Below are 16,190 nucleotides of genomic sequence, written 5' to 3' on the forward strand. Positions count from 1 at the left end.
ATAAATTGGGCCATTACAAAGACTAGTTTCTACTAGACCGAGTAAGGAATCATAAAAATCTAAGTGTCGACAGTCTCTTAAGGCTAGAAACACACTGGTGTCTAATCCTTCTCTTGTTAAAGGTTTTATAGCAATTTGAACAAGACCAATATGCAGAAATTTATATCCATTTTTAATATGTTTAATAATAGAAGCTTTTGAAAATAAATGTAATGTTTGTTGGTCAGAAACCAGGGGTAAAACTTGTTCTTCTGTTTTTATAGTATAAGCTGACTTAAAATCAATAAATGATTTTTTATAAATTTCTTTAGTATTGATTTTGGGAGGTTTCCAATCGAATAGATCTCTGTCTTCCCACAGTGTCTCTCCTGTGGTAATTATATTCGAATTTTCTTGGTTGTCCCCTGATGATGAGGCTCCAGAATTCATGCTTTTTATGAATTTATCCATAGTATTAGATTTTCATATTTTGATCTTTCGAATCAGACAACGATTTATTGCGGCACAATAAAGTCAAGTAAGCCGACTTATAACGTGTCGAAGTTCGATTCACAAACTATGAACTTCTAAATATGGATATACTCAAGATTTGCATGGCTCTGATACCATTTTTACCAGGATATTACAAACCAAGAATAATTTGAATATAACAACCATATTTGAAACTATGTAAGGAAACTAATTCAGCTAGTCTTAAAATTAACTTCAAGCTTTCCAAAGCCCATGTATGCAATGACGGAATTTGTTTCAAAACTAGTTTTGTGTTAGTAAAAGATCTCAATACTCCAATAATTTTAGGAAATCCTTTTCTCCAAATGCTCTATCCAATTAATGTAAGTTCTGAAGGGATTAGAACTAAAACCATGGGAAAAGATATTCTATTTCAATTCCAATTCCCTGTAACCCAAAGAGATATTAAAGTAGTACAAGATACTTTTATATTTCAAGAAATCAGTAATAAAGAAAAACAAATTCTCTTCCTAAAAGATGAAATTTCTCATAAAAAAATCGAAGAACAAATTTCTGCACCTTTCATTCAAAAGAAAATTCTTGAATTCCAAGATCAAATCCAAAAACAAATCTGTTCAGAACTGCCAAATGCATTTTGGGAAAGAAAAAAACATGTTATTAATCTCCCTTATGAAACAGATTTTGATGAAAGACAAATTCCTACCAAAGCTAGGCCAATACAAATGAACCAAGAATTATTAGAATATTGCAAAAAAGAAATTCAAGATCTTCTTAATAAAAAATTGATTCGCCCCTCAAAGTCCCCTTGGTCTTGTCCAGCTTTTTATGTTCAGAAAAATGCAGAATTAGAAAGAGGGGCGCCTAGACTGGTTATAAATTATAAATCCTTGAATAAGGCATTGAGATGGATTAGGTATCCTATACCTAATAAAACAGATCTTCTTAAAAGACTTTATAATGCAAAAATATTTTCTAAATTTGATATGAAATCTGGATTCTGGCAAATTCAAATTGATGAAAAAGATAGGTATAAAACAGCCTTCACTCTCCCTTTTGGTCAATTTGAGTGGAATGTTATGCCATTTGGGTTAAAAAATGCTCATTCAGAATTTCAAAAAATTATGAATGATATTTTCACTCCATATACTTCATTTACCATTGTTTATATTGATGATGTTTTAGTCTTCAGTGAAAATATAGAAAAACACTGGAAACATTTACAAATATTTCTTAAACTTATTAAAGACAATGGCTTAGTTGTATCAGCCCCTAAAATAAAACTCTTCCAAACTAATATCAGATTTTTAGGACACCAAATCCATCAGGGAACCATTGTCCCAATTCAAAGATCTCTAACTTTTGGAGAAAATTTCCCAGATCAAATCTTAGACAAAACTCAATTACAAAGATTCTTAGGAAGTCTAAATTATGTTTCAGATTTTTATCCAAATCTTAGACAAATATGTAAACCATTATATGAGAGATTAAAAACTCCACCACCTCCTTGGACCCAAATCCACACAGATTTAGTGAAAAAATTAAAAATAGAAATTAAAGAAATTCCTTGTTTAAGTATATGTCATCCAAATGCACCAAAAATCGTACAAACAGATGCATCCGAACTAGAATATGGAGGTATTCTTAGTCAAATTATTAACAATAAAGAAACAATAATAAGATATTATTCTGGAGTTTGGAAAACTACAGCTCAGAAAAACTATCCTACAATAAAAAAAGAAATATTATCTATTGTATTGTGCATTTCTAAATTCCAAGACGATTTGTTAAATCAAAAATTTCTTCTAAAAATTGATTGTCGAGCTGCAAAAGATGTACTTACAAAAGATGTTAAAAATCTAGTTTCAAAACAAATTTTTGCAAGATGGCAAGCTTTACTATCTGTATTTGATTTTGATATTGAATATATTAAAGGAGTTCATAATCACATTCCTGACTACTTGACAAGAGAGTTTTTGCAGGGATGTCGAAATCAGGAGAGGATTCAAAGCTAAAGGTAAGTCCTTTAGCAAAAACCAACACCCAAATTCTCAAATTAGAATACCCTTCTCTAACACCAGAGAAGACCCAATTGAGACCTCAAAATCTTCAGATTTCAAAGCCACAAATCCCACAAAATCCAAAACCATTACGAATTTTACCCCCATCTCTCCAACCAAAAACACAAAGTCTCGCTCAAACAACCCAAAAAACACAAACTCCCATTCAAATTGTCAACAGATTTACCCCTTTGGGAAAACCAATTCCTTTGGCACCTTTCAAACTTACTCAAACCTATAAAGACATAGCAGGTACTTCTACTGCTAGGCCTATCAGTTCTCAATCAAATTCACCAGTTTCCCCATATTTTGAGAAAACAGATTTCCACCTCGATTGCATAATTGAGGATGAGTGGATAAATGACCAAACCCAAGACAATCCCGTTTTAATGGCAACAATGATTCTTGATGAAGATCACAACAGGATTTATGAAGATCCTCAAAAAACCCAACAATTCTATGAAGACATTCTTGTCTCTACCAGGTCCATCTTTATTCAAAATATGCCTCCCAAAGGAGCCCCAGCCAACTCCTCACAAATTGGCTACCGAAAAATTTTCATAAACTCCATCCTTTCTTTGACAGATTGGGGAAAAAGTCCCTATGAGCTCAAAAACATACCAAATAAAAAATATCCTTTGATATCTTATTGGGACTATATCAAAGCCTTCCAACATTTCCTTCTAAAACAAAATGAGAAAAATACCATGTCCTTTTATTTCCTTTTTGGCACCAAAATTTCTCCCGAAAAAATTCCAAACTGGTTTGTCAGATGGTGGTACTATTTTGGCCCAGAACCACATATTCTTCCTAAACCAGTCCAAGATGCATTCCAATTCTTCAAAGAAAATCTCAAAACCAGTATGTTTCCAGGAAAACATCTCCCCAATTTACTCAAGTTCTATGTCCAATTTAATCTGACCTGGATTCTGAAAATTGAGCCCCAATTCAAGCCCATTCAAATTGATGAAGATACGATCATATTTTCCTTAGGGAAAAAATGTTGTGTAAAATGGTGGGACAAGATGAACACAGAAACCTTTGAACAAACAGCAATATTGGAGTGGTTCAAGCAAAATCCCACGATGTGCAAAACGACAACAATTCTTGGTAAAGAATTCAATTCAGAACAGGAACAATTTTTATTGAAGAAAAATAATTTGTCCGCAAGAATTGCAAAAGCAACAACAACTGAAGAAATGCAAAAAATTCTTGAGGAAATTCAATGTGACAAGGAAGATTCACCACCACCAACTCACCTTGGAGATGAAAATGAAGATGACTGTTTCGGCATTTTTAGTCCAATTCCGTAAAAGTTCGGTTTAATGTAATTTATTATTATTGTAATAAATTGTTGTAACAAATTTCAATTAGAAAATGATGTAATCATGATGTAATCATGATGTGAAAAAAAAATCAAAAATCAAAAATCAAAAATCAAAAAATTCGAAAATTCATATCAGCTTTTCCAGTCAACTTGCAGCATCATGGAGGTTTGATGGACAGCCACAAACAGCAATAATTCAACTATATGATGAAGGCCAAGCATTTCTATAAATGGAGCCATTTGTGGGAAGAAGCACACAACTCATTCAAGAGAACTATTCTCACTCTTTCTAGCATTTGCTTCATTCAAGTTCTCCCTCTTGTTCTTCATCTCTTCTTTCAAGTTCCTTTTATTGTACTTCATTTATTTCCTCTTCATTCACTTCCTACAAAAATATGATGTCTTGGATGATTAGTTTCTTTGTACATCCAACAAAGTTTCTGTAGATTCTGTGTAAACAAATTCGGATATCCAAGTAAGTTTTTCTTGAACTCATAATTGCCTTAATTTTTACCTCATAAATTTATTCTGTTGATGTATAATTACTTGACTTTATATAATTTATTGTTATAATTCAATCTTTTTGGATCTTTATAATTCCTTACATAGTTTCAAATATGGTTGTTATATTCAAATTATTCTTGGTTTGTAATATCCTGGTAAAAATGGTATCAGAGCCATGCAAATCTTGAGTATATCCATATTTAGAAGTTCATAGTTTGTGAATCGAACTTCGACACGTTATAATATATATATATATAATATATATATATATTATATATATAGTATATATATATATTATATATATATAGTATATATATATTATATATATATAGTATATATATATTATATATATATATATACTATATATATATTATATATATATAATATATATATATACATTAAAGGGGGCTGGCCCGCGCGGGCCAGCCCCCTTTAATGGAGGGCTGGCAGCGGGCTGGCCCGCGCGGCCAGCCCTCTTTAATGAGGGCTGGCAGCGGCCAGCCCTCCATTATTGGCTGGCAGCGCCAGCCATTGATTAAGGCTGGCCGCGGCCAGCCTTTAAATTTTTTAAAATTTTTTTTTTTTTAAAAATTAACATTTCCCCCCACCCTCATCCACCATTATAAATTGGACGGATGAAGGTGGGTGGAAATTCACTTCATCCACCAGCAAAAGTTTTCAAATTTTCACCCACCTTCATCTTGTGCCGTGAGTTTGTATTCAATTTTGGATGATAATAATCGCTGGCTCCCAGCAGCACCATATGGTGCTACTTGGAATTGTCAGCACACTTTCACCACTACAGTTCGGGGAACTGTACGAGTAATACGAGAAATTTTGGATGAGATGCAGGCGGATCAGGTAACTAAATTTTAATATTATTCGTATATTTATACCGTTTCCTTAAATTCATATTAATTTACATCTTTGTTTTTATTACAGTTCATATGGCAGCCGTATGACATGGACTCGGATGTCATTATGGCTTACGCCGATGAATTGAACCCCCAGTTGTGGAGGTCATCTGTTCCGTTAATATTCTACGCAATAGTTGAAATGCATCGTCCCGAACGAGTTGTTCGCCAATTCGGGATGAGGCAGAATGTACCAGAATCGACGGATACCCGTGATATGAGCCTCCATCAGATTTCCCGTAAAAATCACGCGGGCGCAGATTGGTCTCTGCAACACATACAATACATCAATAGATGGCAAAGACGATATGACACGGTTGTACATAGGCCACTCATTTCTAATAGAAGGGAAACAGAACGAGGTTATTGGGAGTGGTACTACAACATAACAAGAAATTTCGTGTCGTCATCTACTGATAGACGTGTGGAAAGCGGGTACCAACCTGGAGAAGCACCTATGTTGCAAGTTGTGGTACGTTATTATATACTATTACATGTTTTATTTTATATATATTTTTAACAACACAAGGCTAATTATTTTTCTACACTTTTCAGGCAAATGAGGTGAATGCCCTTGAAACTTTATGTCGATCTAGACCACCAAATATCGAAGGATATAGTCAATTGGTGGATAGATTTGAACATGGGTTACATATTATCAGGGAGGCTATAACCCAACAGCCATAACAAATTGCTTCTCCATCCGATGATGCTCCCACAACATCCCACAGGCAAAGAAGAAGTTCGAGCCGAATGTCAACTGGTTCAGTTGAACGTCGTGATTTTGGGGTGGATATAGCTGGTCCTTCTACAGTATATCCACCTCAAGATTATTACGTACCTCAACCGCCTCAAGATTATTATATGCCTCAACCATCTCAAGGTGATTGGTTTCAATCGACTCCATATATGTCAAATCAAACACAAGATTTTTCTCTTGACCTTGGTTTTGGTTTTAATCAACCATATACACAAGGATATAATATTTCACCAGTTCCATTTCCATCATTTGGTGCATATCGTGACAATGTGGAGTCAAGTTCTGAAACATCAAGTCGGTTTGTTGGGGAAGAAAATGAGGCGCAAAATGAGCCAGTTCAAAATGTGGGCGAGGAAATTAGAAGACCACGACGTCAACGCCACAGACGACATTGTGGAACGGGTGGACATTTTTTATATTTGTAATTGTATAATTTAATGTAATTTTTTACAATTATACAAAATAAATAACTATTACATTTGTACCCTTAATTGTAATTTTTTAAGTTAATGCAATGTTAATTTTATTAATTTTGGATTTTAGTATATTGTTAAAATTAATTATATATAAATTAAATTATATAATAATAATTTAAACGAAAAAAAAAAAAAAAGCAAAATTCCCAAGTCGGGATCCTGAATCCCGACTTGAAGTCGGGATTTTGTTTCCCGACTTGGGAAATTTTGCATTTTCCGGCATTAATTTAATGACGAGTCGCGATTTGAAATCGCGACTCGTCATGTTTTTGTTATATATTTAAAAATAATTATGATAAAATAATTTTTTTTTTTATAATTAAAAAATAATTAACTCGAAAAGGCACACACAGTGAGAGTGTGAGTGTGTTATATGAGCAGTAGCAGAGTGGGTGTCTTCTCCACCAAAAGTAAGGGTTTAAGCTTTCTGCACTCTGGGTAACTAGGGTTTCTAAACCTCTCTACATACACACCATTCTGTCTCCATCTCCACCACCACCATGTCTCTCTGCCGCCTCCTCCTCGTCCGCTCCCTCCGCCGATACTCCTCCGCCTCCAATTCCTTCCCCTTCCCCTTCCATTCCCCCATTCCACATACCTCCAATCAGGAGCCCCAATACCCTAATCCCCCCTCCGTCCCTAACCATTTCTATTCCCCCTCTCCTGATGCCTCCAATTCACACTACAATCCTAACATCACCGCCCCTGCCGCTGAATCCTCAAATTATAATCACAGCCCCCAGTTCTCCACCTCCGCCGCTCCTAATCACTTCTACTCCCCCGATGCATCAAATTACCATTACAATCCTCATGCCCCAGCCCCTTCCGCAGAATCGTCAAATTATTATCAGAACCCCCAGTTTTCCACCTCCGCACCCCCAAATCAGTCCCACTTCCCAACTTCCACCACCACCAACTTCCCGGCATCTAATCATTCCCATTTCCCCATTTCCTCCACTACCAACAGCGCCGCCGCCCCTGCTTCGGCGCCCTTTGTCCCCCAACGGTCGTACGGATTCTCGTCCGCGGAGGAAGCTGCAGCCGAACGACGCCGCCGCAAGCGGAGACTCCGGATTGAGCCCCCGCTTTATGCCCTCCGCCCGAACCCGCAAACTCCTCCGCCCAACGCCAACAACCCTGACAAGCCCCGCCTCCCTGATTCCACCTCTGCTCTCGTGGGCCCCCGCCTCAACCTACACAACCGTGTCCAATCCCTTATTCGCGCGGGAGACCTAGATTCCGCCTCCTATGTTGCTCGTCAGTCTGTATTCCAGTCCATACGCCCCACTGTCTTCACTTGCAATGCCATAATTGCGGCAATGTATCGAGCCAAGCGCTATAATGATGCTAAAGCCCTGTTCCAATACTTCTTTCGCCAGTTCAATATCATACCAAACATTGTTTCATATAATAACCTCATTGTTTCTCACTGTGAGTCCAATGAGATAGAGGATGCACTGAAAGTTTATGAATACATTTTAGAGAATGCTCCCTATAGCCCATCAGCTGTCACCTATCGCCACCTAACAAAGGGCCTGATTGATGCAGGACGCATTAATGATGCGGTGGATTTACTTCGTGAAATGTTGCACAAGGGTCATGGTGCAGATTCTTTGGTTTATAATAATGTGATTCTTGGTTTCTTGAATTTAGGCAATTTGGAGAAGGCTAATGAGTTGTTTGACGAGTTGAAGGAGCGCTGCACAGTTTATGATGGGGTAGTTAATGCAACATTCATGGATTGGTTTTTCAATCAGGGTAAACCAAAGGAGGCAATGGAATCATACAGGGACTTGATGGCTAGGAATTACAGGATGGTCCCTGCAACACGAAATGTATTGCTGGAAACGTTGTTGAGGCATGGAAAGAAGAAAGAAGCATGGGATTTGTTCCACGACATGTTGGACGATCACACACCACCTACTTTCCAGGCGGTCAATTCGGACACATTCAATATGATGGTCAATGAGTGCTTTAAGGAAGGGAAGGTTGACGAAGCAATGGATGTTTTCAAGAGGGCTGGGAAGGGAGTCAAGTCAAAGCCTTTCCAGATGGATGTGGCCGGTTTTAACAATATGATGGCAAGGCTGTGTGAACTTGAAATGATGGATGAAGCAGAGCAGTATTATAAGCAATTATGTGATAAGTCATTATCCCCTGATGTTAATACGTATAGAACATTGATTGATGCCTATATTAAGGTGGACAAGGTTGATAGTATGCTGGAGAAGTATACAAAGATGGTTGAGGCAGGTTTGAGGGTTATCCCTCCTTATGCGAATAAGTGGTTTGGGTTCTTAATTGAGAAGGGCAAAGCTGCTGATTGTTTGCCCATTTTGTCAAAAATGATTGATAGAGAACCAAAACCTGATGTAATGACTTATGATATTGTGATAAGGGGTCTAGCGAAGGAAGGTAATTTTGATGCCACTGCCAATTTGGTCAGAGATATGATGAACCAAGGTATTGGAACTACTGCTTCACTTAAAGAATTTGTGTTGGATGTTTTTGAGGGGCTAGGTCGACGGGCAGAGATCGAGAATATTTTGAACAGGTTTCCAAGTCCTTTCCCACCTCAGAGGCCTTTCCTAGGACCAAGAGGTCCACCAAGGGTAATGAGGCCACCTGAAATGGTAGAACAAGGAGTAAGAAGTCCTGCAATGCCATGGCAGACATCTTCTCCCCAACAGATGTCTTTTCCAAATCAATTTACAGAACAAACCCGTCAACCCCAGATGACAGAACATGTGGCACGACCACATCCCATACCGGAGCAGGAAGCAGGGTTTCCTCGCATGGCTGAACAAAGTGCTTCTTAACTTATAGGTGAATGTTTAGTGTTCAATTGGTCTGTTCTGAAGTATTTAAAATGTTACAGCTTGAGCAACTATTTTTTGGCTCGATAGAGACTGTGAATCAATATAAATATGATCAAAAAGAAAATTTTGTAAGAGTTGTGGACCTTGTAGGCATACCTGCCGGAAGTTGCAAAAACAGACATGAGCATTTATTATATTTGTATTTCATTAGTGTACTGGTTAAAGGTCTTATGACTAATAATGATTATTATGATTTTCTTTTGTGTTTTGTAGTCATGTTGTTCCACTTAATTTCTATTTCATGTATTTGGAATGAAGTTAATGATTTAGCAAGAATGACAAATGGGTGATTGCTTTTCAAGTACCCGTGTTGATTTGATCTGAAATTGGAACTCACATTCCGTGAATTTGTATATTACTATTATGCATTGGTAATCAGTAAGGCTTAGTACACTTTCTTTTAAAGTTACCTAGTGATTGCAAGTAAGTTTTATTTCACTGTTTGCTATATGAACTATGTGGGTGATCCATTCCAAGTAAAATGTTAGCCTCAATGAATACTTACATATCGTTTTAAGTTGGAAATTGGCAACCCTTTTGCATTCTCTGGAGTATAGCTGGTGAAGCACAAGTTCTTGACTGCGACATCTTTGTTCTCGCTGTGCATATATCGTATTCAGTTAGGTATGTGGTTGGGACAATCTGTAGACGGCTTTCACTTCCAAACTTTTGTTCTTGAACCAAGTCTTGAGATTCGTATCTTGGGGTCCAAACGGTTTGGACTCAAGATTTCCTACCGGAGGTCCTGCATTCGAACCTTGATGTGTGCGCTCGACTTTCTTTCATTCAAACAAAATAGGCAGTTCCTTGTCTTTTCTTTGATTATTTCCTTTCCAAGGGTGCATAAATGTGTTGTTACTTTTGTCCATCCTGCTACATCATTTACATGTTCTGATTTTTTTTTTGTTTCTTTTTTGGTTACTTTTGGGTTTACCAGTCTTCATAATCATCTTGTTCGTGCACAGATGCTGCTAATTTTATACAAATATGTAGGTCAAACATTGTTTCTCTTAATATTAGATTCAAAGATGAAGGAGAAGTCGGAGTAAAAAGTTGCTTGGGAAATGAAATGTTAACAAGACCAGGTTAGCTGATGGTATAGATGCAGAGGTGCAACGAGGCATTTTGATAGTCATGGCAACAAATGCAGCCTCAAATATAACATGAAGATTTATCACGCGTATTGATCAATGCAAGAAGAGACACAAACCATTGTCTGGAATGAAAGACATGAAACTAAGTGCATCTTGCCAAAACTCAAGAGGGGAAGAAAAGGAAAAGAAAAGCCCTCTGCAAATCAACTCAATTCATATATGTACTTTTCTGATCTTTTCTATATTTCGAAACTAAATACTTAAATTCTATTTTTACCTAATATTAGATGGGAACAGATAGAGCAAGTAGCACACTCTTTATTTGAGCATTAATGGACAAAATGGGGACAAATATACAAATTCCTTCTGGAAATTATAGCATGAGGCAACTACAATTTTCGAGCTTCAAATAATATACAACTATGAGACTTCATCTCATATGTTGCTAAACCGGCGTCAAGAGGAACACCATCCACAGTGAAAAAACCAGGAAAAGGAAGTGCAGTATCAACCAGTCGAACCCAAGTGGAACCGACTGCAAGTTGTGGGAGAGCAACTTTCTGTAAATGATTGGCACTGTTGAAGGCAACGAATAAGTCACCACCTGCATTTGGAGAACCAGATGTCACCTGGCTTGGTAATGCATCAGCCTTCAAAGTCATAGCTAGAAATTTGCATGAGGGATCATCCCACATAGGTGGGGTTCGGTCAGTTCCATGCCATTCGATGTTATCTTCCTTTAAGAAGCTCCTCCTTTGAAGGATATCGCTTCGCCTTCTTCTCAACAAGCTTAAAAATGAAATAAACTGTGTGACCTGAGTACCAAATCCTGATCTCAAAGCATTCCAATCCAAAGGTCTCCGGTCAGCATATTCTTGGGAGCCTCCAGTGGATTGGCCACACTCGTCTCCCATGTTAAGGACGGGAACGCCCAAAGAGATAAACAAAATGAAAAGGAAATTCCGGATCTGTTTAAGTCGCCTCTCTAACACAAGAGTTTTATTCGTCGGGCCTTCTTCCCCACAGTTCCAACTCAATTCTGATCCGAATGTACTACTACTGAAGCTGACTAAGTCCACAAGAGTAAGTCCAACATTTCTTGTAATAAAATTGATAGAGAATGCTGGTCCTCGACCACCCAAAAAGAGATCCCCACTACCACAAAGCCGAGTTGCAAGGTTGCTTATAGGACCTTGACCTCTCAAGAAGTTTCTCACGTCTACACAAAATTTTGCATTCATCTCCGCCCATCTCTTCCAGTGAGGGAATACTATTTCCTTTGTCTCCATCTCGTGTGGATCCCACGAGTCTGCTATTATCTTGGCTTTTGAAAGTACGGGATCAAAAGCAATAGCTTCAACCAAAGGAGGGCGTGAAAGAAATTCACCATGGAAACCTCTCATGAGATGAGATGCATTGATGAAACAGAATCCATCAATATGAAACTCAATCACCCAATAACGGAGGCTCTCTAAGACCATTTGTTGGACGATGGGGTAATTGCAATTTAATGCATTTCTAGATGTCAAGTCGTCCCCCCCTTCGGTATGATAATAAGAACTATCAATATCTCTTAGTGCGCAACCCTCACCTGTATGGGTGAAAACAACTTCCAGTAAGACCTCTATTCCACTGCCATGCAACTTCTTTACCATCTCCTTCATGGATTGAGCAACAGTTGTTGGGTCGCCAGTAGGTCCACACAACCTTTCAGGAGAAAAGAAATGCCACGGAAAATAGGGTCCCTTTTTCTCGTCGAAAGGGAAGATTGGCTCTAATAGGATGGCATTGACACCAAGATCTTTGAAATGATGCAATTTCTCTGATAAACCGGAGAAAGTTCCAGCAATATCACCTGGTAACTTACTAGACTTATTTTTGGTGAAACCTGTAATATTCAATCTATAAATAATTAATTTTTCCATCGGTAAGCTAGGATGGAACTCACCGCTCCAGTCATATGCAGGTTCCTTGTACAATTTTCCAAGGCATTTTCTTGGCAAACCCAACCCAAGGTCTTCAATAACCTTAGCATACGGATCCAACAGAACATGATGCCCTTTGTTATCAGTAGCACTCCTGCAACGATAACCATAGCTCACAAAGGGCATAGAAGAATCTATTGATGCATGCCAAATATCACCTGACCGATTGACATATGGATCCAGATCAATCTCTAAAGCAGGTTTCTCTAATGTGTTGTCCATATATAGACATAGAACAACACGTTCAGCATCGCGTGAGAAAAAGGCAAAGTTTATGAAACCATTATCTGAAAAAGAGATGCCCAATGGGGAGGGATACCCAGAGCCAAAACCAACTGGCACAATGAAATTTGTTTTCCTTAAGCTTCTGATAGTTGAGATTTTTGAATTAGAACCTATTTTGGACTTTAATAGAATTGAGACATAGAAAGGCGCTAAACTTTCCTCAAAATCCAACTCAACAGCTAACCTACCATTAGAATCTTTCACAAATGGGGTCTCGATGGTACTATATTTGCTATCAGCACTTGATCGTTGAAAGTCCAGCGGCATAAAATTTGTTGAATCGGCTCTAAACAGCCCCCAGATCATAACCAGCTCACTGTGTCCCTCATAAAGCTGCGAGGATTCAACTTCAACATAAAGTCCATATTTGTTGTTACTCTTCCTTTTGACGAGGGCTCTCAATTGACCACCAATTTCCATCCAAAATCGATATGTAGCCATATTTTCTGATGCTTTCACAACAGAAACATCTGAATTGGCCACTGATTTCAATACGTGAGGCCCATAAGAAATCCTTCTTACATATTTCACCTGTCGTCCATTGAACATTGCCTGTTTTGCAACGTCCAATCTTTTAGGACCACTTACTAACCTTTTCCCATAATTGCCACAGTTGGCAGAAAACAACTTAGTTGGCCCAACTATGCCACTGCTTGGGCAATGCGACTGCATTAGACACGGTACTGGATGCATCGCGACTCAGGCATATAGAAACGATTAGATCTCAAATTTGGAGTTTGACATGATCATATACTTGAGTCACAATCTCTTCCTGCCAAGAACAAGAACATCTGGATAATTTTCAGAAATCTATCAGCCAACTATGTAAACAGTCTCAGAACTGCAAAATTGCTTAATTCATGATAGATAAAGCAAGTAATCTTCCCCTAAAAAGTCTGCACAAGCAAGCATGCGCCTTCGAGCGCATAATTCATTCATTCTATCCAAATCCACCACGCAAAACAGCACTCAACCAGCACAACTCGAAAATCTACTTTAATTGAAAACAGGACCAAATGCCATGTCAAAACTCATAAAAACCAGACATGCATAACAGTTACTCTCACAAAAATGAACAAAAAGATATCAAGGAAAAAATAATCAGAAACACGACACCTTCCTCGCAAAAACCTCCAAAAGAAATCCGCACATTCGTCGCCGAAATGCAAAACCAAAACAAATAGAATTAAACTCCAACAAGAACATAAAAAGAAGAGATCTGGAGGAAACTCACGAGTGGCGAACCAATGATCCAGCAAGCCGAACGCCAAACCCAAAATCCAGCAAAGAACCCTAGTGAGAGAGAGAGAGAGAGAGAGATCAAATTGAATCCAGAAAAAAGAGAGAGAAGTCTGTACGTGAGGGAAGGAAAGAGCGAAAGGAAGAGAGGAGTGTGAGTACAGTCCTTTTAATAGATAGAGGTGGGGGATTTTGTTCCTGACATACTGTCAGACTCAGCTCAGCCCCCTCAACAACCACCCCTGCTCCTTAATTTATTAAATCAGTGATAACTGCTTCATTATCTTATGGGTTAATCACACTTTAACCCCTCTATAAATATTACATTATATTTTCTACCCCACAAAACTTTGAAATTATACTTGCATCCCTCTCAAAAAATTCTCTACTATCCTCCCGTTAAAAATTAATCTCGACAGTAAAATTACATAAATTTTTTATTTTACCCCTCAATTAATATTTTATATAATTTATACGAAATGATGAACGCGCATAGAAGTATAAAAATTAACTATATATATATGTCAGCATTTTTCACAAAAAACTTAATGAAAATAATACAACTGTAAATCGAGAATTATCAAAAGAAATGCAAGTGATTTTTTCGAAACAAAAATAGGTCTAGTTTCGTATTTTTAGATGGTGCTAACTGCTAATTGTAATTAATCCTTATCATAAAAGTCAATTAATATTTTAATATATTCCTCAATAATATTTAAACTATAAATAATAATGAATAAAAAATTAAGGGTTTGTTTGGTTCAAGTGAGAGGAACGGGGAAGTGAAAAGGAGAGGGAGAGGACAAAAGGCAAGGGGAGAAAAAGAATAGTAATTTTCCTTCAAATTATTTGCTAAAATATTAATTTTTATAATTTTACTGATTAATCTTTTTTATTTTATTTATAAAATAAATAAATTAATATTATATTAAAATAATTTTAGTATATAATAAAAGCTTAAAAAATTTATTAGTCAAAATATTCATCAAACAAGAATAAAAAAAAATATTAATTAAAATATTCATTAAAATGAGTATTGTGCATTTATTCTAGATTATTCAATTTAAATAAAATAAAAATCAATACAAATGATCACCGATGTAGTAGTTTTTCTGACGATTTAATTATTTTTTCTCAAAAATTATGTACTGGTGTTATCGGCACGAATACTTTTAAATGGTGCAAGTTTTCATTCGTACCCTTAATTATTAATTTTTATTTTTTTTCCATTTTTTGTTTAATTTTTTTTTTAATTTACTTCCTTCCAAGGGCATTATTTATATTAAGAAATGTCATTTGTGGGTTATGAGGACCTTGGTTCAGGGGGTCTTGTTACATAGATATTTATATAAGGATTAGTCAAATTAAAAATAAATCTATTTTGGTGATCAAATTTGTTAAAATTGATTTGATATTTTATTACATAAATAAAGGGATAATTACACTCTCTCTCGGCCTCTCTCTCAATATTTAAGATTCGAGCTTAGTTTTGGTAACGAATTTTTGAGTGTTTGTTCGAAATGTTCTTCGGTATAGTACTAAACCAAAAGAACTGAAATCGTCTTATTATGGTAAAATTATATTGTACCCGGTGCACTACTGATGTGGACGTATATTTTCTTCAAGGCAAGTAATGAATTCTGCGATTCGATTAATTTATAATTTCCATTGGACTACAATTCTTGCTGTAAGTTTTTTATTCTAATTTTCGTGTCGTTAACAGCGTTCTAATTATCATATTAATTTTTGTTCCAACATGGCTGATATTGCTTTTGATTTCTAAATCCGATTGTTATATTTCAAAACGTTATTTCTATTACACGAAATTGAAAATTTTCCAACAGGGAGAACTTATTTCTTAGATAGAAACAAATCTAAAAAATATTAGATACAATTTTCTAATTTACGACGATCTACATGTAATTATATTAAGTTTCATTAAAAAAAAGTGTAATTATTCCATAAATAAATTGGTCCAAATTAAATATGATGAGCTCTTAGAAATCAACATACAAACTTAAAAATATAAAAAGTTTAGGTTTAATTAATTTTTAAAATGTGGAACAAATTGTATTTCTTGAAATAAAAATTGACTTTTTGCAATGTCAATGTGATTTTTAAAATTAAAGCTGATATTTTAGTAATAGAGTTGTTTAAATAGTGGTCTATATATCCATCCAATTATGTGTCATAATTTCA

At 36.4% G+C, this 16,190-nt stretch overlaps 3 protein-coding genes across 4 annotated transcripts; 2 read left to right on the top strand and 1 right to left on the bottom strand.

Annotated features, from left to right (window-relative positions):
* The first annotated feature begins 5,030 nt into the window (after positions 1 to 5,030).
* Positions 5,031 to 6,445, top strand: LOC105175429 (serine/threonine-protein phosphatase 7 long form homolog). The gene is made up of 3 exons (XM_088886095.1): positions 5,031 to 5,220; positions 5,302 to 5,745; positions 5,829 to 6,445. The coding sequence occupies exons 1-3, from the start codon at positions 5,206 to 5,208 to the stop codon at positions 5,958 to 5,960; spliced, it is 591 nt and encodes a 196-aa protein (XP_088742221.1). The 5' UTR covers positions 5,031 to 5,205; the 3' UTR covers positions 5,961 to 6,445.
* A 459-nt stretch (positions 6,446 to 6,904) lies between these two features.
* On the top strand, positions 6,905 to 9,600 carry LOC105172509 (pentatricopeptide repeat-containing protein At1g10270). Its single transcript, XM_011093969.3, has one exon. It carries the CDS (start codon positions 7,010 to 7,012, stop codon positions 9,326 to 9,328), a length of 2,319 nt encoding a protein of 772 aa, XP_011092271.2. The 5' UTR covers positions 6,905 to 7,009; the 3' UTR covers positions 9,329 to 9,600.
* Positions 9,601 to 10,780: 1,180 nt separating this feature from the next.
* DBE1 (debranching enzyme 1) lies at positions 10,781 to 14,227 on the bottom strand. 2 transcript variants are annotated; one of them, XM_011093968.3, is made up of 2 exons: positions 13,987 to 14,227; positions 10,781 to 13,524 (listed from the first exon to the last, which is right to left on the bottom strand). In XM_011093968.3, the coding sequence occupies exon 2, from the start codon at positions 13,443 to 13,445 to the stop codon at positions 10,872 to 10,874; it is 2,574 nt and encodes an 857-aa protein (XP_011092270.1). In that variant the 5' UTR covers positions 13,446 to 13,524; positions 13,987 to 14,227; the 3' UTR covers positions 10,781 to 10,871. The 2 variants fall into 2 exon arrangements, with proteins under 2 accessions (XP_011092270.1, XP_011092269.1); XM_011093967.3 differs by having other exon boundaries at positions 10,781 to 13,543.
* Between the last annotated feature and the right edge of the window lie 1,963 nt (positions 14,228 to 16,190).

This window comes from Sesamum indicum, linkage group LG10, assembly GCF_026168435.1.
Source record: "Sesamum indicum cultivar Baizhima isolate 11 linkage group LG10, ASM2616843v1, whole genome shotgun sequence".
In the NCBI taxonomy this organism is placed as follows: domain Eukaryota; kingdom Viridiplantae; phylum Streptophyta; class Magnoliopsida; order Lamiales; family Pedaliaceae; genus Sesamum; species Sesamum indicum.

Excerpts from the sequence above, each read along its gene's own strand:
- LOC105172509 (XM_011093969.3), top strand. The coding sequence starts at position 7,010 with ATGTCTCTCTGCCGCCTCCTCCTCGTCCGCTCCCTCCGCCGATACTCC.
- LOC105175429 (XM_088886095.1), top strand. Across the intron at positions 5,746-5,828 it reads CACCTATGTTGCAAGTTGTG|GCAAATGAGGTGAATGCCCT; the intron begins GTACGTTATTAT and ends TACACTTTTCAG.
- DBE1 (XM_011093968.3), bottom strand. The coding sequence starts at position 13,445 with ATGCATCCAGTACCGTGTCTAATGCAGTCGCATTGCCCAAGCAGTGGC.